The 26,041-nt window shown below is 40.7% G+C and overlaps 2 protein-coding genes and 1 long non-coding RNA gene across 10 annotated transcripts in view; 1 reads left to right on the top strand and 2 right to left on the bottom strand.

The window, feature by feature from the left end:
- The window catches only part of STRN3 (striatin 3), a 59,649-nt gene extending 55,672 nt beyond the window's left edge, over positions 1–3,977 (bottom strand). For 2 of the 5 annotated variants that reach the window (XM_027458560.3, XM_027458561.3), the window contains exon 1: positions 3,420–3,974. In XM_027458560.3, coding sequence (XP_027314361.2) covers positions 3,420–3,782 — 363 coding nt within the window. In that variant the 5' untranslated portion in view covers positions 3,783–3,974. Of the gene's footprint in view, positions 1–3,419 lie in introns of all 5 variants that reach the window. The other 3 variants (XM_027458559.3, XM_027458558.3, XM_027458562.3) reach the window with 3 other exon arrangements.
- A 97-nt stretch (positions 3,978–4,074) lies between these two features.
- On the top strand, positions 4,075–25,754 carry AP4S1 (adaptor related protein complex 4 subunit sigma 1). Of its 3 annotated transcripts, none has more exons than XM_027458567.3 (6): positions 4,075–4,139; positions 11,696–11,893; positions 13,326–13,412; positions 14,523–14,591; positions 17,962–17,973; positions 25,005–25,754. In XM_027458567.3, the coding sequence occupies exons 2-6, from the start codon at positions 11,756–11,758 to the stop codon at positions 25,131–25,133; spliced, it is 435 nt and encodes a 144-aa protein (XP_027314368.1). In that variant the 5' UTR covers positions 4,075–4,139; positions 11,696–11,755; the 3' UTR covers positions 25,134–25,754. The 3 variants fall into 3 exon arrangements, with proteins under 3 accessions (XP_027314368.1, XP_038036243.1, XP_071895027.1); XM_038180315.2 differs by lacking the exon at positions 4,075–4,139 and adding an exon at positions 9,234–9,373; XM_072038926.1 differs by lacking the exons at positions 4,075–4,139; positions 17,962–17,973 and adding an exon at positions 9,234–9,373.
- LOC140002654 (uncharacterized) lies at positions 9,367–24,994 on the bottom strand. 2 transcript variants are annotated; one of them, XR_011809755.1, is made up of 4 exons: positions 24,735–24,994; positions 21,330–21,436; positions 20,432–20,571; positions 9,367–10,167 (listed from the first exon to the last, which is right to left on the bottom strand). It is a non-coding gene; the product is annotated as an uncharacterized lncRNA (long non-coding RNA). The 2 variants fall into 2 exon arrangements; XR_011809754.1 differs by lacking the exon at positions 9,367–10,167 and having other exon boundaries at positions 20,280–20,571.
- Positions 25,755–26,041: the final 287 nt, after the last annotated feature.

Raw genomic sequence — 26,041 nt, forward strand, 5'->3', positions numbered from 1 at the left:
CTGTAATGCATCTCCAAGTGTTTTCCCACTTTTTTTTTTTAAACTGAAACCACAGAGCCACTTACAGATTTGATAGAAAAACTGTTTCCCTTAGGAAGTAACATTCAACCACAGAGGTTTTCTATAACCCCTCTAGAGTGCATAAACATAGAAAACACAACCTGAATTTACCCCAGTGTAACAACAACTAACATCAAGGTCATGACACTGAGAGGGCAAAGTTACAGGTGTAATTACACAATATTGTTACATTCAGAATCATCCTTCTGTGGGACTACAGAACAGATCCAGCCTATTACTTCAAGAGATCAGTACACTACCCGTGGCTAGAGTATTTCATCTCTACACAACAGTGAGAAGAACTAACAAGATTAGTCTGGCAGCCACTGTTACAAGTGAAGGAAAAAGTCTACTATGGTTTAAGCACTGCAATCCTGATGTTTGGTATTTCTGTCTTTGACACCGACCTGCACACAAAGACTTAGCAAACAACTACACTGCTCCATTCGTGCACACAGGCAGACCAGCTACGCACTTGAACAGTTGGAAGAGACACCATAAAAGTTATTAACATTTAAGATTGAGTCTGATGTGCACGTGGACTTAAGGATGCTAGTACACAACTTCTCCAGGTCCAAAGGGCTGACATCCTTTGTCAGTGATTATGGCTGTGGTACAAACCCCAAGACAATTGAAGCAACTTGGCATTTAAATTAATTATAAACACATATCCCAAACACAGGTAGAACAACAGATCAAGAAGTTCATTATAAGATCCAAGGAAACAAACTGTTACTGCAGATCATGCCCTCATATGCCTCAACCCAAATGCAGAGGGATCTTACTAGGGGAAGAGAAGTCTGACCATTACCTAAGCTATATGGGGAGGAAAATAGGTGAAAAGAAAGAGAAATCACTCAGAATGCCCATTACTTTTTTATCCACAATGAAGAACTATCCTATTCTGTGGATGGATAAGAATCATAAATTCAGAGCAGGAAAATAAAATCACAACATATTGCTAAGTCATGTAGTTTTCTTTTAGTTTTCTTTCTATACAACATCCCTTGCGAAGTTATTGAGGTAACTTAAGAAGAAGCCTTTAATTACCAGCACGGAGAATGAACGTATAGAGTATTGTAAGGCTGAAAGAAGGAAGAAATTACTTGCATGGGTGAGAGCTGCACCTACGAAATCCAATTCTCATGCTTCATGCTTCCGTGTTAATTACCTACTGTCATACTACCAGATTTTTCTTCCCGTTCAACCCAGGAGGCCTCAATCACTTAAAAACCACACACAGGTACTTAGTAGTCACAAATGAACGGACTTTGAAGTTTCAACAGGCAAAACTGTTGTCTGAGGTCCAAAATATTAAGGCTTCATTAGTCACAAAATAAAGCAGGACTTCACAACCTGAGTTGTAGGACTAAAAATATATACATGTATACACACACAGAGGCCTGGTAAATACACCTCTTCCAAAAAACACTCCCAACACTTCTGTATCAGGTTTCATCACTACACAGGTTGACATTTAAAGTCCACAGGTAATGCCCTCTCTCTGCCTCCTCCCAACCTCACTTCTATCCTGGGCTTCCCGAGTTATTAAAAGCCCACCCGCGTGCATACACACTGTGCAGTAAGTACGCCTGCTGCATCCCGTGACATGATGCACACACGAGGGAGAGTGAATCAACACATATACAGCCAGGGTCAGAATTCTGACAGCACATGAAGAAATAAGCAAATGAAACAGTACAGCCATGGATGACAAACAGCAATTACAAACACAAGCAGCAGACTTGGCAGGAACACATCATAGTGTCTAAAGGCCACATGAGTTCATACCAGCACTTTTAAGTCAGATACAGTTTTCAAAGTCTTAGAACTGAGCTTTACATTTAGGGCACTGAAAGAGGTACTTAATTTTAAAGTCGCAAGCCTATATATTAAAACAAATATTTCAAGACTGTTTTGTCTGCTAATGAACACCACTAAGCTCTGTTTATTTATAAACAGAGTACTATACTACCAATACGCGACAGAAGAAATGAGAAACAGTTCATTGCTCTCCACTGAAAATGCCTGTCAATGGCTGCCACACTGGTTTTAAAAACAGCCATTCTCTATGTCTTAAAATAGTAAGACCAGCAGTAACTGAAGTAGATAGTGAAATATGTTTCACTTCTTTCTTGTTACTATTTTTCCCCATTATTCTATTTTAATTATAGCTGTAACAAAAAATAGTGCGAATTACATATTTAATATAGAGCCAAGAAGTCCTGAAAGGCTTGCCCAGGTTCAGATACTGCTCTCTATTCTTCAAATCTGAAAGTACATACATCATAAACGTTGGCTGCTGTTCTAGTGAGCTACTAAAAACTCTAAATGCAATGCAATTTGATGGATGCTGCTTCAAGACAGTAAACATTCACCCAATATGTAAAACACACCAAGAAAAAGGTTATTTGGAAATAATAAAGTTTAACTGTTATTGCACAGATTTCTGTCATATGAAAAAATGATGACTCTCACACAAACACCTCAAATTCCGTGGATTTTGTAATCTGTACATAAGTTCAGAATAGTTTGTGCATGGCGTTATTTTTACATATGAACCTAATTAATAGAGGTGTCTCTTCTGTTACCAAAACCAGGTGCTAATGGCGAGATCTATGCTGGAACTACAATGTCTGCTCTCTAACCTGACGCGTTGCTCAATTTTTAGCTCCCGACACAAAGTTGGTGCCGCCACGGACATCAAAGTGACCAACTCCTCGCTGTTCCTCAGCAGCGGCTTCTCCCGCACGAAATCTCCCCGGAAAGGAGGCGGAAGGAAAGGGAGCGTGTGCTGGAGCTGCCTCAGCCCGGCGAGGCGCCTTCCTCCAGGCGCAGTTCCCGGCCCCGAGCCCCTTCCCTTCCAGGGCCGCCCCCCGCACCCCGTGCAGCGCCCCGGGAGGCTGCGGCCCCCGCAGGCCGTGGCTCTCCCTAACCCGCTCCCCAGCCCGGGGAGCCCCGGAGCCGCGGTGCTGGGGCAGGGCGGCGATGGCAGCTGTCAGGGCGCTCCTCGCCCCGCCGCCGGCGCCCAGGCAGCGGCCGCCCTGGGCCGGCAGCGGGCCGGGGCCGCCTCGGGAGCCGGGAGCCCAGGCGGGCGCCATGCTACAAACCAAAATGGCTGCCCCGGGGAAGGGAGCCCCGCTCGGGCCGTGAGGGGCTGCGCCTCCGCCGGGCCCCGCCGCCGCCGCTTCCCCCGCCGGCCCCGCCGCAGGTACCGTGCCCGAGCCCGGCGCAGGGCAGCCGAGGGGCCCCGCTCCCGCCGCCCGATGGCGGCCCAACGCCCGCAGCCCCCCGGGCCGGCCCCGGCCCCGGCCCCAGCCCCGTTCGGGAGCGCGGCCCCGCACGGAGCCCGCCCGTACCTGCAGCTCGGCCCGCTCCACCTCCCAGTGCGCCCTCTCCATCTCGAAGCGCGCCCACTCGTGCTGGATGTAGTGCAGGATCCCCGGGATGGTGTAGTGCTGCGGCCGGGACAGCTCGGCGGGGCCCGCCGCCTCCTGCCCGGCCGGGGCCGCGGGGCCCTGCGGCTGCTGCTGCTGCTGCTGCCCCCCTCCTCCTCCTCCTCCGCCGCCGCCGCCGCCGGCCCCCGCGCAGCCCCCGGCCGGCTGCAGGTTCACACTCCCACCCGCCTGCGGCGGCGGCTGCTGCGGTCTCGGCGTGGCCGCCATCCCGCCGCCTCCTCCTCCTCCTCCTCCTCCTCCCCCGGCTCCGGGGTGCTCGTCCATTGTCTGCGGGGAGCCCTCCTCCTGCCGCTCCTCGTCCCGCGGCGGGGCCCTGCGGCGGGGGGCCGCGGAGGGGGCGAGCGGCGCTGGGCGGGGGAGGCGGGACGGCTGCGGGGAGGCGGGGGGCTGCGCCCGGCCGTGCGCGGGTGTCAGAGCAGCGCCGAGCTGCCGCCGCCGGCCGCCATTACAGCCTGCAGCCCGCGGCCCACCCACCCGCGGCCGCCCGCCGACGGAGGGAGGGAGGGAGGGGAGCGGCGCGGCGCCTGCCGGGAAGCCACTCCTCTGCCTGCCCCCCCCTCCCCTTCACGCTTCCTCCTCCCGGCCTGGCAAGGCGGCGCAGCGCGCATGCGCCTGAGGGAGGTGAGCGCCGTGCGTTGGGGAACGGGGGGGGGGAGGAAGGGGGAGCGGGCGGTGCGTCTTTCCCGCCGCTGGCGCGAGGGCGGCCGCGCGGCGCGGGGGTAACGGCCGCCATGAGGGGAGCGGCGCGGTGGGGGTAACGGCCATGTCCTGCCCGGCCCCGTCCTGCAGCTCTGGGAGCCGCCTCTGGGGCTGTGCGGGCGCGTCCCGCGTGGGCCGCCTGCTCCCGTGTGCCCCCTGCCCCCCCTCTGTCTCCAACACCTGAAGCCCGCGGGGTTCAGGTCCTAGCATCCACAGCAGTTCCGTGGTGCCCTTTGTTAGCCTTACGAGCAGGCAGTTGTAGGTTGTAAATTTAGGGTATGTTTCCGGAAGCTGCCTAGTCCTTAAAGCCATTACAGCCATTATAACCATGCTTTTTTTTTTTTTTTTAATGAACTCATCTTCATGGTGTTTCACATTCTGTGTAATGTTTCCCCTCCTTGATGGGGACAGAGTGCATAACACCCTTCAAAAGTTCTTACCACACGAAGGCGGTTTTGTGAGAAATCTGGTTTATTTCATCTGGGGCGGTTGTACCTGTGATAGCCGTGCTCTGGTCAACACCATGGTATGGGTAGGGGAAACTGCCCCGGCTGCGAGATTCTGCTCTGAAACAGCGTTTCCAAACTGCCACCATGTCCTATCCAAAGCAACAGAAGGGCCACCCCTTTTTGAGCAAGACAGGGATTTGGTTTTGCTTCTCTTGAAAACGCATATGCGTTGTACTCATGCCATAAGAATACGGACAGCGTCCTTACTGGGACTCATTCTTGACAGAGCTGTAATTGCATTAATTACTGAAAAATAAATACCGCTTGTCTCAGTACTGGTGTTTCCTCTCTCTGCTAACCTCTCAGGTGCATGTTGCTATTTCAGTGGTTTTACCAATTCTTATCCGACTTCTCCATGAAGTCATTTCCTACAACAAATTCATCATACGTTTTTCCTTTTTCCATACAGATTACCATACTATGTAAATCCAACTCTTCAGCATTTTTTTTTTCATTCTTCACTGGCAGTATCAAATCATTACCAAAAATTACGCCTTACCTCACAATCAGTTTAGCCTTTTGTTTAGCTTACAGTCTTATGAGACATTCCTTGTTGCTGAATACATGGGAGTTACTGAAATTTAATTCCGTTACTATATTCAGCCAGCATTCTGACAGCCGAACAGCAAAGGAAGACTTTTTTACTCTTTCCTTCCTCCTTGACTTCCCTAGATTAGCAAGGCTGCTTTTTTTAAAATTCCTGATCCTGAAGTGAAACACGGTGATTTACTTTAAAGCCACATAGACCAAGTTGTTTCATCTTCAGATGAATTGTAATTTGAACAATAATAAGATCTAGAATACAAAAATGATCCCTATTACCAATAAGTACTAATGATACTACATGTGGCTTTTGTTAAAGCCTTGTCCATGGTCAGAACAAAAATAGAACGAGAGTATCAAATAAATGAACTGTCTTCATTTGCTACATACCTTTTTTTACAGTAAATTCATAGACAGCAAGTTCAGTAGGCTAACGTATACCTCAAAAATATTTGTTCACCTGCTGTCACATGCTTGTAGCTCTATTATTTGACTTTTTTATTATCCTTATTGATGCTTTAATTCCAGTTTAACCCATTTTGTTCTACATTTAGCACACAGATGAAATGCACTTAAAACCTCTGCATCCACAAAACCAACTTGTTTATAGAGTGGGACAATACAGTGAATTACTGGCTTATAGTTCTGATAAATGTTTATTTTATTCTTGGCAAAGGAATTCTGTAAAGATGAAGTTGTGTATTTCTTGCTTGCTATACTTAACCTCTTTCATTTTTAACTCAAAGTCATAAAATGTTGCTGAACTTTGTTACAGCATAATAGTTAAAATGCTTTTAAGTCTGTGGCCATTGACTAGAGTGGTTTTAACTTGACAGACAGAAATCTAATTTGGAATAATAACTGTGCTGCCCAAAGTCGCAAACTTGGGTTGTGTTTCTTTTTCTTTAATCATCTGTGTATGAGAGTATGCATGAATATTAGTGAAATCTTGGACAAAAATAAATTAAGTGCTTGTTGCTTGTAGTGGAGGAGTAATTAAAATTGTTTAAAATGTTTAATATAACTGCCTGTGAAATCTGCAGGGCTGGCCACACTGGAGATGTAAGACCTCCTTTTTATCCACAGAACAGGTATTGCAGGCTTTGCCTCTCTCAGAGGTCTCAACCAGTATCTGAAAAGATTGCATTTAGGGGTGTGACTCGCGAGCTGGGACAGCTTATGTTGAGGTGTCTCAGGCGGTTACGCTGCCTCCAGAGCTGGCACGTCCTGGAACCATTGCAGTTTCTGTTTCAGCCATCTGCAGCAAGCCGAGCAGAGTTGAGCTTATTCTGAAATACGAGGGTGGAGTTACCTATACGGACAGGTGAGGAGGGTGAGCCTGCATGGGGCAGCAAAACCCAGAAGCATCTGTCCATGAGCCATATAGTCCTTAGTCCTTCTGCCTATCTGCTGGTTCAGAATGAGCCAAAGCCATTGAGTTGTAGCTCTTCAAAGATTCCATCAGTCTACCACTGTGAGTCACAGAAGCCAATCACGATACCAGTTTTCTCTCACAGATATTCATGTGCAGGAGATAATTTAACAAGGGTGAGCTCTAACACAGCATAACACGTATCTAAATCACAGTAGCTACACAGTATGTAGTTTATGTGTGTGCTAAATTATCCACACACAAGAAACCTCGTTTAAACGAAATGAAGGAGAGAGCTACTCAGTCGTTCAGTGAGGTACTTGGTTTTGACGTTTGCAATTTCGAGACATTTTATGTCTTCTCTGTGTGAAACCTTTGAGGGTTTTGTTTCTAGGGTGTCTTCATTATGTCATAGTTCCATAGGTGTTTTGTAAATCAGGTGCACGAGAAGCACTTACTGTAGGTTATTCCAGACAAAATTTGAAATGCGTGGTTGACTGTCACTCAGAAAGCTGAGCTTGACAGTCCATCAGGATCTGGGTACTTCCGTCAAGTCTTCTGCTCGTAAGCCCATTTGTGATGCAGATAGTTGTCCAGTGACCTGGAATGAGACTATTTGATAGAAACGAATAGGCAGCCTTCAGATAGCAGCATCTTTTCATTACTAAAATGAGCAAAATAATGGCAGTGACATGAAAGGCTTGCATCACGTCACCAATTCTCTTGAACTATTTGATTCTGTATGCAAAAAAAGCACAGTAATTCATGTTGGATTTGTGTGTATATGCAAGCATACGTGAAGGAAACTGCGTGAGAACGCACAGAAAAGCATGTAGGAGCTGTACCAGAAGACACAGAACTGTCTTTGTGAGTAGAGTGCTCATAACTGATCACCGAAAGTAGTTTCTGACATACATGGAACTAGAAGGAGTGGGAGATTCCTCGCCCATCAACATGCACAGGTGTGTTTTTGTTTTATTACACTTCACAGACCTCTTTACATCTTACATATGCAAAACATTTTAACATGTTTTCTGTATCTGAAAGATAAGATGAAAGAAGAAATAAACTGAGAGAAACAAAACAGTAATTTCCTGTTTTTGCCTAAACTGTACAAGAACATGTTTTTATTTCTACACAGGTGAATTTTAAAAATAATTATTTTTAAAGAAAATAAAAATAACAAGATATTTTTAACACTGGAGTTACTCTCAAAGCCAGATTCCACAGCTGTACTTGCATGCTTTATGTAATGTATGGATATATTTATTTTTACATGTAAATCATATAGAAAATTTATTCCAGTATTTCTGCACAAAATCGTGTGCTTGTACTATCATTTGTGTGAGAAACATTTACAGGTAAAATTTCCGAAGCTGTCTTTGAGGCACACAGGAAAAATACAGCAACAACTAGCGACAGTAGCGGACCTCTCCCCTGCAGCTGTTAATCACCTACTGTAATACTGCGAATGATGACTGTGTCATAAATTACGGGTGACACCTTTGATTACTGCTATGGTTCTACCACTGTTAGAGCATAATTCATTTTTTTTAAATACCAATTCTGGATAAGAGCATTTGTGAGGATTTAAGAAATAATAATTTGAGTCTGAAGTATTTTAATATGTAAAACAATCCAGGGCACTTGAAATAATACACAGATACATTAGTCCTAACACCAGCATTAACCAGATTAACCATGTAGAAAGATTAGGTTAATAAAGGAGTAATTAGGATTAGGGGCCAATCCTGCAGTAGGATCCATGTGTATCAGTTCTTCAGAGTCTTCTGTTATATGTCGTGCACTGGTAACTCAAAATACAACAGCTCTTTTAAGGTTCCTGAGGTGGTTTTAGCATCCTTCTTTCCTCTGGTCTCACCTCAGTATCTGCAGCCCCGTAAAGCCTCAGGTTTTTACCCTCTGGGGAAGGAACTGCGTGGCCGAGTTGCTTGCCAGCAACAGGCCTCGCACAGCACCTGCACCCCGGTGCTCCACAGCTCCATTCGTGCCCAGGGGATTCAAATAGCCTGGAGACAGCTTGCCCAAAGCTAAGGACTCTTCCTTTATAATTCAGCAGTACCAGACAGAAAGAAGCAACATAAAACTAAGAAAAAAGAAAAACTGCGTATGTCTTTATCATGGTCTGTTTAGCTGGGACAGACGTGTTTTGCAGCTGGTAGGAACAACATGCCTTTTGGCCCCTTGTGCCCAACCTTGCTTGTTTTTCATTAAAACAATGGGCAGCATTTCTGAGATCGCTCCTCTTTCACATCATAACCCTTTAGCATTCAGTCTTTCTTTTGGTCCTGTGTCTCATCTGGAAGGAGTCATCTATTGTTATCCTTACTTGATACATCTCATCGCATTGCACCTCTGTAACTTCAAGCAGTAGTACAAAGTGGAACAGGGGGGGGAAAATAAGAGCCATATGTGAAATGCAGAAGAGATTACATAGATAGGTACTTTCTCATTTCATCATAAATGTCAGCCTGAGCTGCTGTCTCGCAGGGAAGATCCCTTAATACATTTCCATCTGGGCCTTTTTTGTCTTAATTGCCTCATTTGTTCTTTCTCAGAGAACCACTTCCACTCGTTGAAGAGCCCAGAGCCCAGCGGACAAGCTGCGTACACCACAGCAGCATTTATTAACATTCTGACTCTTCCGTCTGAGGGAATCAACAAAAAGGCACTTTCTTCTTGACATAAAGACTTCACTGTGTCTGCTGGAGGTGAGAAAACAGACTGTCAGGGCTGCAAACAGACTCTATTGTCATTTGTATTGATTCTGGACTCCTGTTCCCTGGAGGTGTCCTACAGACAAGAGCAGATCAAAGAGGAATTTAAAGAATAAGAGGGATAAAAGCTTTCTTGCATATGTAGGATAATGCAAAGGAAGAGCTCTCCCTGCTAGCTGATACATCCTCTGGTATTTTCCTTCATTTGAAGGACTTGTGAAGATTTAAGGGAGAAAAAATGGTCCCATTCGTCCTTTTCAAATGTCTTACCTGTTTGGAAGACAGTAAAGGAAAGAGGATTAAAGAATTCACTACTGATATTAACTCCCAGTTAAGGCTGTATTTCTGTCTAATGGCAGCATGTCTGTTAGAAAACAATCCAGTCAAAAGGTCCTGTTTTTTTCTGAGGGTTTCTTTAAAGCAGTAAAACTCCTCCCGGGCTGCTTTTCTGAAATAGGTCTGTTGAACCTGCATATCTGTTGCAGGAATTTTTCCTTTTATTGTTGACTGTATTTTGTGGATCTGGTTTATGATTTCTTCGCTCCCACATCTAATTTTAAAACAATTTAAATTATATGGTAGTTTCACAAGGGTAAGGAACGCCCCTACAATATCTTCTAATCACTTACCAGGTCTAATTAGTGAAGATGCATTTAGTATAGGAATCTGTATTTCTCTGCGTAGTAAGTAAACCACAGCACGCTGCAGAGAATGTGATCGCTTTCTTCAGATAGCAGTGATGGTAGCAGAGGTGGCTTTTCTTTCAGGAAATAACTAGGTGACCAATACTAATGAGAAGCAAGCAATAATTAATGGTAGCACGATATACTGGGATTCCTTGTATCACTATCATGTAAGATTTAGATGGTATCACCCCTAAATATAGCCAGTTTGTTTAGGTTGCCAGTAATATGAGGCAGCACCTATGCAGCATGCCTTGTTATAAAAAATCAGTAGATGGCTAAATACCTAAGAAGCTGCTGACTCAGAGATCAATGCTGATTTTTGCATTTTTCCCTTCTGCACTGTTAAGATACACTGTTTTTTTTTTTTGTTTTTTTTTTTTAAACAAGGAGCTACACCGTATTATTCTGTGGATTCCTGCTAAAAGTTTGCCCTTTCTTGCAGGAACTCTGGGATCTTAGGAGAAAATATTTGCATTTTACCTTGGTAAAGCACCAGGCAAGGAGCAAGTTTTCAAAATTGGAATAAAGAAATAGCTTTTGCAGTATTTGCTGTGTTGCCAGTGTATAAACTTCAAGAACGTATAGGCCAATAAGTCTGTGATCCAAACAGAGTCAGATGGAAAACATTACAGTGACTGTTTTCTGGTATTAAAGAAAAAAAAATCAACAACACAGAATTTATGCATTATGGAGTTTACCTTTTTTTGCATGCTTTCAAAACACGAGAAAAAAATATATATACTTTTTTTTTTTTTGTATAGCAAGCAGATTCTGTTTTTTGACAGCCTTTTTCAATTGTACCCTGTATGTGGCAGATTTATATTCTACATTTTTATTTCAGTGGCATCATGTGGATTAATACTTATTTAGATTAAGATTAAGCTGTTTAGAGTAATTAATGTGAACAGATTTCTCCTTAGAAATTCCTCCTAAGACCCACAGTTAGTTTTCATTACGTGTAGAAGCTACCTTTAGCTTCAATATGGGAAAGCAGATTGGAAAGAGTGGATTGCAGCAGCTCCTGGTCCAGACCAAGATACATGCTGATAACCAGATATGTGGGAGGCTTAAATTCTGTGCTAGAGAAGTAGCCATGTACAAGGCCCATGCACATCCCGTTGTCTTCTCTCCCTTCAATCTGATGTCAGGAAGGTATAAATTAAGTTTTTAAATAATAGCTAACAAAACCAACCAACAACAACAACAAAAAAAAAACCAACACCAACAAACTGTCCAATTTTGCTTTTTTCAGCTGCATTAATTTTATGATTTGGTATTGGACAAATTTCTCATAATGTTTCCAAACCAGTTAGCATGCAAGAAGAAAATGTTGAGTAGATTGAGAAAATGTTGAGAAGTAGAAGGAGAAATTGTGTACTCCTGGAATTCCCAAAATTCTACAAAGCAATTAAATTGCCCGATAATGGAGAAGCTTTGATACTTTGTGATTATCTGTATAGAAAAAAAATATGGAGTATTACTCTTGGAGTATGTGCAGAAGATTAGAGGTTTGTTTTTATTTCCTGTGTTCTTTATTTTGGAAATAAACTTATATATGTGCAAATATGGGCTGGCCAACTTCTGGAAAGTCTTTTATAACTCCTACGTATTTTTTTTTTTTCCCTCACAGAAATACTTTTAATTGCTGCATTGACAATTCAGATCTACCACTGAGATCAACAAAAAAGCAATGATAAAGTTTTTTCTTATGGTGAACAAACAAGGCCAAACGAGGCTCTCTAGGTATTATGAGCATGTAGACATTCATAAACGGACAATGCTGGAAGCTGAAGTAATCAAAAACTGTCTCTCCCGTTCAAAGGATCAAGTAGGTTTTTGTACATTTTTTGTTAAATGTTTTATTGTATTAATGTTGCACATCTTTCACATAAATAATTCTAGAAAAAAATCAGTTTCCATTGCAGGTCATTATTTCATTTGCACCCATGAAGAAAAAAGTTGTTTCTAGATTGTGTTCTTTCAGATTAACTATTATTCTGTATTGAATAGATATTTTTTTCTGAGGCTTACAATGATTTTGGACTGTTCTCTATCACTGTCATGAAGATTCTTCCTGTTTGTTTGAAGAAGCTCAGAAGTCCAGGAAGAATTTATTTTCTCCTGTTATTGCTTGGCTAGTAGTGATCAATAGATAGACATCAGTTTTCTTTGCTGAGAAGATAGTAGGTGTAGCATTGACAGCTCCAAGTTTAAAAAACAAAACAAACAAACAAACAAAAAACTTGCCAGAGAGGATTTCAAGTTGTGATATAATGATATAACTACCTAAAACAGAAGTGTTTTTGTTTTTTTTTTTTAAACACATTTTTTTCAGCCTTCATAGGCATGAAATGCTTTTTAGGCATTTTTATTAAAAAAAAAAGTTCACAACTTGTTCATGAAAGTCAGAAAACTTGGATGGTGGAAGTTTGTTAGATGACAGTTGAGATCTTATGGCTCACAAAAGAGAGCCACTGGTTCTTCAAGAAAAGTACCAAACTTAGCAAAAATTTCAAGCACATTGACTTGACTGAGGAGGAATGTGTGACTTGAAATATCAATGAGGTATTTCGGTTTGTGTTCTGAAGTCACGTTCTTTTTCATTAGTTACATGTGTGTTGGAACAGTGGCCCTACCCTATTTAGTTCTAGAAAGCCTCAGAAAAAATCCTAGTCCCTATAAATTACTCCAGTTCATGGAATTGGCAGTGGCTAAAGAAATTAACTTGTGCAAGACATCTCTGAACAGAAACTTCACCAAAAGAATTAACAGTATGCTGCCATTTCAAGAACTGAGCAAAACATTACTTAAAAAAGGTGACGTGTAAAGCGGTGTATAATAGCACCATCTGCTGGCTCCCTGTCCTATGGTGAACTACGTGCGGATTTCTCCCGTGTCTGGACTTCTGATACTCTTAATATTTATAATAAGAATACTGATCATTGTTAAATATGAAAGTGACCTTCAGTTTGTCTCTTTTGGAAGTGCTTCTAATTGAAAACATAGGAAAAATATCGACTGTCCTTCAATTCTAACCCTGAACAAATCATTTCAGTTTACCTACATAAAAAGTGGCACCATGTTTTCTGTCAGTAGATGAAAGGTTTCATGTAAAAGTTACCATACCTTCTTTCAAGTCAAAATTACTTGATGGACCTTGGGAAATCCATTGTTTTTTGTGGGTCTTATGTAAGTGAAAGCTTAGTAATGTCACAATTAAATGGCAACTACTATGTTTGACTGATTTTGGTTTTGCCTAGTGCTCTTTCATTGAGTATAAGGACTTTAAGCTGGTATACCGGCAGTATGCAGCCCTCTTCGTTGTCGTTGGAATCAATGAGACAGAGGTAAGAAATTATATACACTCTTGAGATATAGGCTTGTATTAATCATAGGCAAGAAGTCAAGTCGTTTTCCAGTATGGAATTTTGCAATGTCTATTAGAGAATTTCAAGTAGTCATTGCAAAAAGAAAAAAAGTATACAAGAAAAACACCTATGTTTGACTTCAATCTCTAGCAATAGCCTGAAATATTATCATGAGACATTCTGTATGAGCAATAGCCTGAAATATTATCATGAGACATTCTGTATGAGCTCTATACTGATTCTGCTTTCTAAACGTACGTTTGATTAAACATAAATTTTTAGGGTGAGGTTTCTCAGTAAATGTCAGCATTACAGCCAGATCAGTGGTCTTCTGTGTAGTAACTTCCTAACTGCGCGCTGTTTTTATCCTCCTTGACCAAAGAAAAAAATCCACAACATGTCAGATGCTAATTTATTTTACTTTTTAAACAAAAGTGGAAAAAAAAGGTATCTGACTGAAAATGGGTAAGTAATGTTACTTAATATGTCTTTAAGGTTCAGTCAGCCCTCAAATGTAATAAATTACATTGAGTAATTTATATTAATTTAAAACTTTCTCCTGGAGACCTTAATGGGGTGGTGTGGAAGGTAGCTGCTGACTACAGTGGTGTCTTCAAGGGTTATAACTGCAAGCAATTCAGGGCACATTCTTTTGGCTTCACTGTACCACAAAAAAAAAAAAAAAAAAATCCATCAATACTGCTGCAGCACAGTGTCTCTGTACTGCAGTGGGCAGGTGTGACTTCAGCATGGCTAGGCATAGTGCAGCTGCCTGAATTTGTCTAGGTGATGTGGGGGATGGCAGCAGCCCAAGAAAGACAAATCCATTTGGTTCTGCAGTGCTTACTCAGGTGGCTGCCCTGGCCTGGCCCAAAGCTTAGGAGCATGAGCACTTGCCTGCTCTTGGTTGCTCAGCGAGATGTAACCACACCTCCTCTTGCTACAACAGACAGTTTGTGCACTTTATTGTAGTACTTCATGTCATGTTCTAGTTGGTTTTCATACATCACGAGCTGATACAACACTAAGAATACTACCATTATGTCTATCTGTTCATTTAACATTCATTCGTTTTTAATTTAATTTCAGAATGAAATGGCAGTATATGAACTAATTCATAATTTTGTGGAGGTTTTGGACAAATACTTCAGCAGAGTGGTAAGTGAGACATTGAATCTGTTACAAAATATTTCTCCTCTTTTAAAGTTCTAGTGAATTATAGGTAATAAATCAAAGTTGGTTTATATTAATGTAGATTTTTGAAGACTTTAGCATATTATCACTATAAAAAAAAAAAGTTGATTTTTCAGAGTAGTAAAAGCATACATGGGTTATAAATCATCAGACAAGGAATACCAGAAATAGTTCTGGTAGAAAAGCATGTTTTTATATGCTTATACTCAGGGGTTTCTCTAGGTCATCTACTCTCAAAATAGCCACTGGCATTCTATGTTTTAAAGAAATATGAGTTTTTTTTCTCGTTTTTTTTATGTTCTTAGTATAATGTTCCCAAAATACTTAATTCATCATAAAGTAAGTATAAGCATTAAACAGGGAGCTGACAACACTCTCACTGAACAAGATTATAGGGACAGAGCAAACAAAACCTCAACAACCAGCCTGTACTTGTGTTCCCCATATTGTTGTTGTGCAACAGTTGGTATCTGATGTAACAGCTATTGTAAAGACGGTCACTTTGCTGAGGATTTGAAGACGGAGGTAGCTCCAGTTAAAATGACACTCTCCCTTTTGGTAGAAGAGGTTTTGTTAGTTTTTACAAAACTGGAAAATGCAGCATTATAATGCTGGTTAGAACATGTGCAATTTAATGCAGGATTTGAAATAATCTGGTTATAAACAAATTCATCTTAAATAATACTTGGGCACAATTTTAGTTTGGCTATACTGAGGTGTGTTAGATACCCATCTCACAAAAGAGGACTGGATAGTTTCCTCTGTTGTCCATCAGTTTGAAGGTATTACGTTGGTAAATACAGATGCAAGCAAGCAGTATGCAGTGTTTATAATGTTGACACCGCAGTACTAGCACCACAGCAGATATGGCAGAGCTTCCTGTGTGAATTCAAGGACATGCTTGAGAGAGTCTTCTAAACTCCTCACTGTTTAGATGCCTGACAAATGCTTTAGGATATTATTTCAACTACTGCTGTACCAGCCTTTTAAAACTCATGGTACTGAGTATATCACTTTCTTACTGTATGAAGTTCAGAATGTATTTCTTAAAATTGTTACGACTGCAGTCTCAACCTGAGCAGTAATAACCAGGAGTGGAGTCTGATCCCTGCAGCACAGGAACACACAGTAGAATTTAAATCTTACTTATCTAATTGAGGTAATAGTTGCCAACCACTTCTCAAATTTTATTTTCTTTACTTAGGCAGAGCAAAAATAGATTTAGTTCTTATATGTGCAAATATGTGTATATAATTTCTTGACCACATATATCACACAACCACTGATATTGTTAGAAATTTGCTGAATTCATCCTAACAGATTTTGGTATTTCTCCTAGCATATAAGTTTTAAACTAGGGGAAGTGAAAAGTGGGGTAGTTGAAATCTCATGCCATTCCATGGTTCTATTTTTAATAGCCTGTAACAGTAAATGGCAGAACATTGGAGAGGGCTATAATTCTAGCTGGAGTTTCTGACAGAAACCACAGGACAAAAAAGTATATGTTTGTACTATTATGGATTGATGTTTAGGATTTGCAGAATTTTAGAAGAATCCCAAATTATGATGATGACAATGGAAACAAAACTCTGGGAAAGGAAAGAACATCTGTCCTGCTCTAGAATGACATTTTGTCATCTATTATTTTTAGGTTTGTGAGCTTTAAACGTTCTCACATGCTCTATTTTTATCTAATGGAGCTTACAGAGCTTGAATTCCCTAATAGAATTAGGGGGAAGCTTTCAAAGTTGCAAGTGAGATACAGTTCTGAGTCCCCTTCACTTTTGTAACAGCTACCTAGGAAGAACTCCACTTACTATTTAGACTAGATCCTCCAATGTTTTCCACTCTTTTTTAATATGAAGGAAGTTCAAACTGATCAGACTCTTAAAATATAGTTTTTGTGAGGCATAAAAATTCCCAGCTGAAGGATGGCAGGGTCACTCGGTGAAGACTTGTCACCTTAGACCACAGAAGTAGTCGTACTTCTGTCAGCGGGAACTCTGCCTAAAATTCCAGGGCTAGACTGTGAATGGAATCCATGTCAGCAAGTACAATAAACTCCCTCAGTTGCAGATAAAAACGTTCTGTGGGAACAGACATCTTCCTTTCAGCAGAGACTGGAGAAGTTCCACCCTAACTGTGCAGGATCTGAGGCTGTGATTAATTGTTTCTAAATTTAGCCATTTAACAGCCACCCAAGTTAGATGTTCGGTCATCCTATGCTCCCATTACAGGGAGTGGAGACAAACAAGTATCTCTAGAAAGTGAGTCATGTCTCAAGTGTGCTGAGTCAACTGGGGAAGATACCCATCTTTTCTGGCTGCAGAGAGACCACACAGGCTTCTCAGCCAGACACATCAGTTAAATGAATAAAATGATGTTATAACTTGAGGCCAAGACTGCAGGAAGAATGGTGTTATTGGGGCTGGAGCAGTAGTTAGAAGTGGTAGGGGTCCAAAGCTTAAGCTTCTCTCCCCCAGTAGATCCTGCCACAGCCATGCATATACATTGTCTACATTTTTCTGTTGAAACGATGTGCAACTTATTTGGTTTTAACTGTTTTATGGAACAGAATCAGAGAATTCATTCCGGCTGGAAAAGATGTGCATCTTGTCCAACCTTTTACCTAGTACTGAAGTCCGCCACTAAACCATGCTGCTGGGTTCTAAACCTACATGTTTCTCAAAGACCCCCAGGGATGGTGACCCAACCACTGCCCTGGGCAGCCTAGGCCGCGCAATCCTTTCAGTAAAGAAACTTCTCCTAACATCCGACCTAAACCTCCCCTGGCACAACTTGAGGCCATTTCCCCTTGTCTTATCACTTGGTACTCAGGAGAAAAGCCTGATCCCCACCTTGCTACAATCTCCTTTAAGGTAATTGTCAGGTACAGTAAGATCTCCCCTGAGCCTTCTCTTCTCCAAGCTAAACAACCCCAACCCCCTCAGCTGCTCCTCATATGAATTGTAAACTTGAAGTTAACATCTTGTCTTTGAGGAAGAGAGAATATAGGGCTGGAGATACCATCATTAGAGGTGCTGTTTCTCTATGCAGTCATTGAGATAGAAGTGCATATATTCCAATCATTGATAGAGGTGACCTTGTTTTTTCCAAGTGAAAATTTCAGAACGCTAGCTTTTGTAATAGGGGTAGGTAACATATCAAAAGCAGTTTCTGTTCTGCCCGGAACCGAAATATGAGTCATCCTAGACATTTCATTCTATTTTGAAGACTTCATCATCTAGTAGGATTATGTAATGTTTAATGACTGAGATGAAAGATCAAACTGTAACTAATGGTTGTGTTTTGTTTTGTTTTTTTTTTCTTTCAGAGTGAATTAGATGTATCCTTTTTAGTGTCAGAAAGATATTTGTCTGTCTTTTTCGTGGCTGTTTTACCTCATACTCTCCTCAGAGTGCTGACTGAAACAGTCAAGACAACGCACAGGTTTCACAAATTTTGCCTTTAAAATAACAACATTTTGGTATCTGTATGGAAGCATAGGTGACGTTCATGAGAGTCTCCTAGTTACATTTTCAGTCATCAAGGTAAGCCTCATACCAGTTGAAGAAAGTCATGGAGAGCTTGGTTCAAGAGAACTAAGTAACAACATCATCTAGGCATGAAAATATGTATTCATGGGGGAACTTTCAGGCTGAACTACAGATTACTTCTGGGTTTTATTTTAAGTTTACTTAAATAGATACTGACACGAGCTACAAATAATAAGTGAATGTTACAGCTGTGCCTTCAGCCAAATAACAGAGCAGTAGCATCATTGTAAGATTAGATTTGTGCTATGATCTTTCTTTATAGAAGTCTAGGTGAGTTTTACTATCTATATCAATGGAAAGAGAGAAGGACCTTAGAGGGAGAAAGTTAGGGTACCACGCCTTGCCACAGATACTATAGATATCTACATTTGTTTTCCTTATGGATCCATTTGCTCATGTGTATGATTTGCAGGGTATTTGCTTAAAATATAATCAATACTGATCTAAAACCAAATACAAACATACACTAAATAGTAAAATACTGTCATTCTGGAATGAATTTAAGAATTAGTAATATATGAAGAACAGAAAAATGCCCTAATTTTTCTTGTAATTGTTGTCACTTCTTTATAGAAGAAAACAAAAGGAAATAATTTATTTTTACTTTTCTAAGTATTTGAATGATTAGCTACGTGCTGGAACTCTCTCTTATTTACTGAACTTAAATCTACATCTGTATATATACTGCAATTCCTTCCTGAAATTCACAAAACATTGTGGTACTAATATAACTCTCCTGGATTCACCTGGGTTAGAAAAGCGCAATAATGAAATTTCAGCATGAAGGAACTCTTTAGGTCTCTGATCATATCACTACATTTGTTTGTATTCAGTTATAGTTAAGGATCAGAATTAATGTTTACTTTGTGAGAACTTTGCAGAATTAGAGACTAACCCATCATACTCAGCAATTAAATAAAAATAGTTCTGTGTATCTCCATAGGGTATTACTTGGAGTATGCATATAGCTGACTCTTTTTAATCATGGATTATTGTGAGTACTGATGGTTCTGAATTGTGCCTGCCTCTGGTCATTGTTTTCATCCTAAGATAAATTTTCTGTAGTTATATACCTACAGTTAGCACCAGTAGCTTAATTAATAGCTGAGAAAAGCTGCTGCATGTTCAGCAAGCTTCTGCATACAATGCTAGTTTGCACTGTTTAGAGAACCTATGGCACTATATGCTAACACTAACACTTGCAACTGGTGCAGTACTGTGTCTGAATGACTCCTGTAACACAGACAGCTTCTGCATGGCTCTCATCTGCATGAGGTAATGAATAGTAAGTATTTGGAAAATAAAAGGGTACGTTACTATTTATCTTTCTATTAAATACCAGCCTGAGAGAAAGTCCTCAAATCTTAGCTATGCAAATATTGGAAAAGCCGATGCCTAATATGTCTCTCCTCAATATGTACGACATATGCATGATGTACAGTTTTTTTTTCATTCAAAAGTGCGTTTTTATACGTTATACATTTCAAAAACTGTTCTAAAATAAAATATTTTACTTACGTCTATATATATACAAAATTTTTCTCTCAGGGAAAAAAATCATAAATTGAGAAGATATATAAAATAGTTCAAGTGAAGTGAGATATCCTCAACATTTAAGTGTAAAGCAGAGGTGTAGTGATGAAGTGGGCTCTTCAGAATTTATTTCTGACAATAGCTTGAATAGCAGATAAATGGGCCCAGAAGAACAATATAAGATCTTAACTATACACATCTTACACAGATGTTAATGCAGTGTAAACAACAATCCATCTATACACCTTTCAGAGCGCGTAAGATAATATGGGGTTAAACCATGGGGTTAACAGGGGGTTAAACCATTTCCCTTGCCAACTAGCCTTAGCTAACTCTTACATTTAATACAATTTGCTGATGGAGGAAGTACAGTCGAAATGTCTGTAAGGGCAAACACGAAGTAGTATTTACAAAATCCTTGTATACTGTGTGTCTGGCTGGAAATGGTCATTATTTACCATCTCTGTGTTTTTATTGTGTACATATCCATGTGAAGTTTCTTTGAAAAGTAACATTAGCTATTCTATATATAAAAAAAGTGTTTACTACCATGAACAATAATAGGAAGCTAAATGAAATCCAAAAACATGAGCATAATCACCCATGCACAGAGCAAATCCCAGTTAAAGGCTGTCACTGTCGTACAGCTGAAATGTTCTTCACTAAGCAACATTTATGTGGATTCTTAAAACTTTCCCAAGCTTAGTACATTACCCCAGTATTCATGGCACTGCAGCTCCTGTTAACATGAGGCTCCAGCTTCGTTTAGGTCCAAACTCACCAGTTCACCCAAGGCACCTTGATCTTAATTTGTGTAAGGGCCCAAGCCTGGGGTCAGCCTTCAGGAGGGCGACCTAGGACACAAGACAGGGAGCAGATTCAATTTGAATCCTGCCCAGCAGGTCTCATACCTAATAATTGTATGTACATACGATATATGCCTGTGTGATGCTAAACAATGCATGAACAACTGAAAAGTTATCTCATGCATACAGAAACCAACAGTGATTAGCTACTAGCCGGTCCAGTGACTACTTTTAGAGAAGCTGCATTTTTACAGGAGCTTTTGTATGAATTGTGTGTCATTGTATGATGTCTGTTTTAATTCTGGGGTTGTCGGTCACATACTTGAGGGTACCTAAGATAGAAGCGTATAACATCACTAGTGTTTTTTTGTTTTAGGGCATTTTTTTGGTTTGCATCTGTGTGCTTGCACATGTGCATGAATGCAAGTGTGCGGGTTTTTTTTGTTTTGTTTTAAAGAATCGTGTTGTAAGGACAGTCAAGTAAACATGTAATGTAATTGTCCTAGTGGTGCTGGCTTCCCAGTGTGTTAATATTGCTAGGCAAGCCTCAGTTTTGTGCATGAAATAAGTGGGTGAGATTCTATGTGGCTCTAAAACTGCAGCTTGGGTAGTGTAGGAGCTACTTTCTTGGTGTGATGATGACAGACTATAAAAATGAAAGTGGTATCACAGAAGCTTTGTAGGGAACAATGTGCTGGTAAGCCTGGGAGTTTTTAAAATTACAGAAAGTTGGCTTTTCAGTTCCTTGAACTGGTGAAGCAAACCTTACTTCCATATGTTAACATATGGAAGAAACAGTTACTTACATTCTCCTTGTGGGAGGAGGAAGGCAGGATTCTCTAGGACCAAGTATTTCAAGAATGTTGTCTTGATCCAGAAAACCTTTACATTCCATTTCAACGAGCTGCTGCTTCTAGGATAGATAAAAAGCTTTGATACAGGAAATACTTCATGCGAATTAAGTAGTAGCAAGAAAACTGAATGATGAATTTATAATAAGAGAATTTATAAGGATATATTTCAGATCATCAGAATAAATCAGAATATGCGGTATTTCTTGATCCTAGATTTAAAAAAACAAAACCAAAAAAACCACCCTTCAACCAACCTTTAGTTGAAAATGAATGACCAGGATGGAAATCAAAGTTCTGTAATGTTGTATATTCAGTAGCAAACCACCTGCCACATAAGTACCGCTGCTGTAATCTACAAAGATTGTGTTTGTGCTCCTGGGTGTGTTACTTGATCACAAGGTGTTGGCTGTACTTCATCATTTCTTAAACCTGTACACACCCTGAATTACTTGCCTGGAATATCCTGAGATATCTTTAAGTGTCTCTATATGAAGCAGTTATTTATCATGTGTAAGGCTTGAATGTGCCTCTTTCCTTTCATTCCCTTCTCATTGCCTTCTCTCCCACTTCACTATCCACATATGTGTTGTTTCAGGGAAGGAGACACAGGACTGTGTCACATCTACCTCCTTTTAGTATTTAAGTGCCATAAAACATAAAGACGCTTCATGAGACTAGAAAGTACCATTAGGGTCTTAATACACTTTAAACTACAGATGCACAGGTTAATAAATATTTTCTTCTGCATATTTGGTTAAATTGTCTGTTGGCCTCTACACAAACCTAGTGCAAGTGTAGGCAGCCAGGATTCTTACAGGAAACAAGACCTTAAATGGAAGCTCAGGGTGGTGTATATGTACACACCGTATAAAGCTGTTCCTGTTGCCAGTTGCTCAAACTGGCTTGTTCTGCTGTTTTTCAGCTGGGTGTGGATTTATGACTTCAGGACTTTAAACCCTGAATATTGGGGTCACTTGCCAAACCAGTGACAGGTGGGGAGGATGAGTGTTGCTAAGACTCAGAGATAGACATCCCTGGCTGGGCAGGGCAGGCAGACTTGAATGGCTAAGCAGTGTTTGTACAACAAGATGTAAGAGTAGAGAAGAGTCACAAGACTTACAGGAAGGGAAATAAGCCAAGATTGCTGACTGTGCAAGTCTGACAGTTTGCCAAGAACTGCATGGTAAAGTGAGGTGGGAACAGAAGTGAAAAGGAAGCCTGGATGTTTGGCTGAGGGGAGGGCATAAGCACTCTCGCTCCTCCGTTGGAATTGCAGTACCATGAATCACTTGGGTTGGTAGACTGCAAAAGCAAAAAGCCAGCAGGAGTCAGTTTGATTGCTTGTTGAAACTTGAACGGAATGTTATCTAACTTCGTGAGCAGATCCTCTGGCACTGTTTAGAGCAGGGTCACGGTTGATCTAAAAAGGAATAGAAGAACTCTCATCCTAAAAGTTCACATTACTGTAATAAGGAAATCATAACTTCTCAGAATAAAGTATTTGTGTAAAGACCTGTTTTTCTATTGAAAAGTAGAAAAGAGGAGGAAAATGTTCTTAAATCCTTAATCAGCCAAAGTAAAACAACTGCTTTTGTCTCTGGAACCACAGAAACTGAGAGTGTTAAAGCTTTGAGGACAGTACTGTTCCTCCGAATTGAAAGCTTTAAGCCTGATGTTTAGAAGCAGCATAGGCCTATGATCAAATTCAGAAGGAGGTCTGGTATGTAAAATACAACCTAAAATTAAATTAGGTGCTTCAGTTTAGCAAATTGGAAACTATCTTATGAACCATGAGCATCGACTGCAATAGTTTCTCCTCCTCAGTTAAGAGGTATAGTTATTATTAAGTGGTTATTATTACAGTTACTGAGTGGTGTGGTTATTTTGGGGGCTGAATTCTGCTATTACACATAACCTAGACACAGTGCTTGTGGTCAAGCAGAATGCACTCTTCAGAGAAGCTCTACAGTTGCTTACTGTGCTGCCCAAGCATGCAGTAGCACTGAGTTCAGCCCAGAGCATGCACAGCCATTCCAGAACAGCAGAGGAACCTAACAGCCTGCTAGCTGCAGTCTCACCAACTTGCATCTACAAATTCACCCTACAATTCAGCCAAAACAAGTTCAAGTCTTCCCATCTTTTAGAACAGTGGTCACAGACAGGGCTGATGAGACCATGCTTTATTGGATGCAGCAGGAACTGTCACCAAGACAGGGACAAAAGCTTAAGCTTCTCTCATCACTGAGATGATGAGATGTCAGCACCGAGATGACAGCGTTATACATAAGATTTTACGGAACAGCCTTAAGTAGAAAGCAGCAGATACAATTGCTATGATCTCAGCTAAGCTTGGCTACTGAGGAACGTGGGTTTGGAATTCCCCAGGCTGAGGGAGGACAGCCTGCAGCCTCTAGGGTTCTCAACAAAAGACGAGCAGCATCTTTATCATGGTGTTTTGAAAGACAGCCAGTCATTTCATCTCAAGTAATGACTTGGGCTTCTGTATCTGAGAGAAACACCTACAGCAAAATCCCTCTCTGCACTCTTAAGTACTGGCTTCAGCATCAGTTGTCTGTAAGCTGTGAGTTACTGACGGGTCTAGCTCTCACCATTCGTTGCAGAGGAAGGAGCTTCTCAACCTGAATGAGGTGCCTTCCCTTCTCAAAGAGAAGCTAATAACACAGACACTGGCATGTTCAATGCTACATAACTAAAATCCTTTTCTTGAATGTGGATCTTAGGCTGCTGACTTTCGTGAGGTTTCGTGGTTGCAACACTGGTTATGACTGGTGTTTACCACCTAGCCAAAACAAATACATACAAATATCAGGCTCCTGAGCTGCTATCACATGCAGGTGATCTTCCACTGTTCCTGCAGTTTGGAGCAGTAATGCCTTAAAACACTGCAGTTAAATCTCCTAGAACTCATGAGACAGAGCAGCCCTCTGAAATGGCCAAGTTCAAAAAATGATTCAGATTATCTTCCTTCAGGTGAATGTTAGATTGTAACCATCTTTCAGAGTGTCTATTTAACTAGGAATCATTTATTTGCTTTTACTCCTGTGACTTACTACTAGAGTAGTGCATCGACTTTTAATGTCAGCAAGGTCCTCTTAAGAAGTTATTCTCAAGCAGATCAAGTAAATAGCATCAGCAACCTAGGCTAAGATAGATTATACTTGAGAATCCAATTTTTAAGAATTTGACTGAAAATGACTTTGGTTAGAAGAAATGCAGAATACCAGTATCTTTACATTCAAGGCCTTTTTCCTTTGGAAAACATTTCATATTCAAGGAATAGATGGTACTCAGGCACACAGTAAAACTAACCACCTACATATCTAAGTTCAGGTTTACCTTTCTTTTACTTCTCTGTGGTCATCTTCCAAGATGTAACACTTGGTGCTTTGACTTCTCTAGTACAAACTTCTGACATCTCTGTGGCCATGAAAAAGTGCCAGTTGTACTGACTCCTTAGTTCTAGGAAAACAAACAGCACGTAACTAGAATAAATTAATACCTACTTTGTTTAAGGCTTAATCAAAGAGAAAGACTAAGATGCCTAAGATTTTTCTCTAAGTTTATCTTCACGTTGTTTGAAATAAGCTTAACTCGTAATGTTTCTAGATCATGTTCAATTTGGATAGAGTGCACATCATTTTGGATGAAATGGTGCTAAATGGCTGCATCGTGGAAACAAACCGAAACAGAATCCTTGCCCCTTTGTTTGTGCTCGACAAAGTGGCAGAGAGCTAGGAAGACGCCAGACTGACTAAAGCATTTAAAGAAAGATGGTGAAATCATCAAGAGAATACCAACACGTCATTTTCTGATTTTGTAAGAGCAACTCATGCACTGTTCACATTAGTTGGAAGATATTTCCTGCTTCTCCTGTGCCCTACAAACCTAATGGGAAAACAGCTACTGTAAAACAGAGCCTTCATTTTCAGATGCAGCTTTCTATGGGCACAGCAGAAGCCCTTTTAGAACAGAAATATGTTTCTCAGCATTTTGTTTTAAATGGAAACTTACATGTGACTGTCTAGGTATCCCTTTGAATCATCTATCCTTCTAGCTGACCTAGAAGACAGAAGATATGGAAATATAATTTCAAACAGTTTCAATGCCTCCTTTAAGCAGCAACACTGTATTTTTTTTTTCATACAAACATATTGTAAATTAAAGTTCTGTAACTTCTATGATTAGGTTCAACCTTCATCAAAAAGCTGGTCTCCTCTTCCACGGAGACACTCTTCTTCTGGATACAAAAAAAATGTAAATAACAGAAGTAGAGACGTTTTTAAGATTCCTGCATACCATGTAAGTTGTAACTAGAAGTTATACTTAAATAATATTAATAAAATAATTTAAATCCAAGTTTGATTCAATTTTATACATACTTGCTTCATAAATTACAGAAAATCTATTTCATTTTGGCACACCAGTGTATTTTTTTTCTTTGTCTGTGCATCACAAAAGACAGACAACCAGAAATGCGCATGCTTCTCAGGACCACGTAAGTACCAGATCAAGCCTTCCTTCTGTAGTAGGAGGACATTGCTACAGGAACTTCTGTTCACAGGGCATACAAAACGCTGTTTCATCTCCGTGTGTTACATTCCTTAAGGCACTGGAGAATTAGCAATCTGAAATGACTTTCATTT

Source organism: Anas platyrhynchos, chromosome 5 (genome assembly GCF_047663525.1).
Source record: "Anas platyrhynchos isolate ZD024472 breed Pekin duck chromosome 5, IASCAAS_PekinDuck_T2T, whole genome shotgun sequence".
Classification (NCBI taxonomy): Eukaryota; Metazoa; Chordata; class Aves; order Anseriformes; family Anatidae; genus Anas; species Anas platyrhynchos.

Bases quoted from the DNA above. Each gene is read 5' to 3' on its own strand.
- AP4S1 (XM_027458567.3), top strand. From the start codon at position 11,756: ATGATAAAGTTTTTTCTTATGGTGAACAAACAAGGCCAAACGAGGCTC. The intron at 11,894-13,325 runs GTAGGTTTTTGT...GGTTTTGCCTAG, and splicing joins TCTCCCGTTCAAAGGATCAA to TGCTCTTTCATTGAGTATAA. The intron at 13,413-14,522 runs GTAAGAAATTAT...ATTTAATTTCAG, and splicing joins TTGGAATCAATGAGACAGAG to AATGAAATGGCAGTATATGA.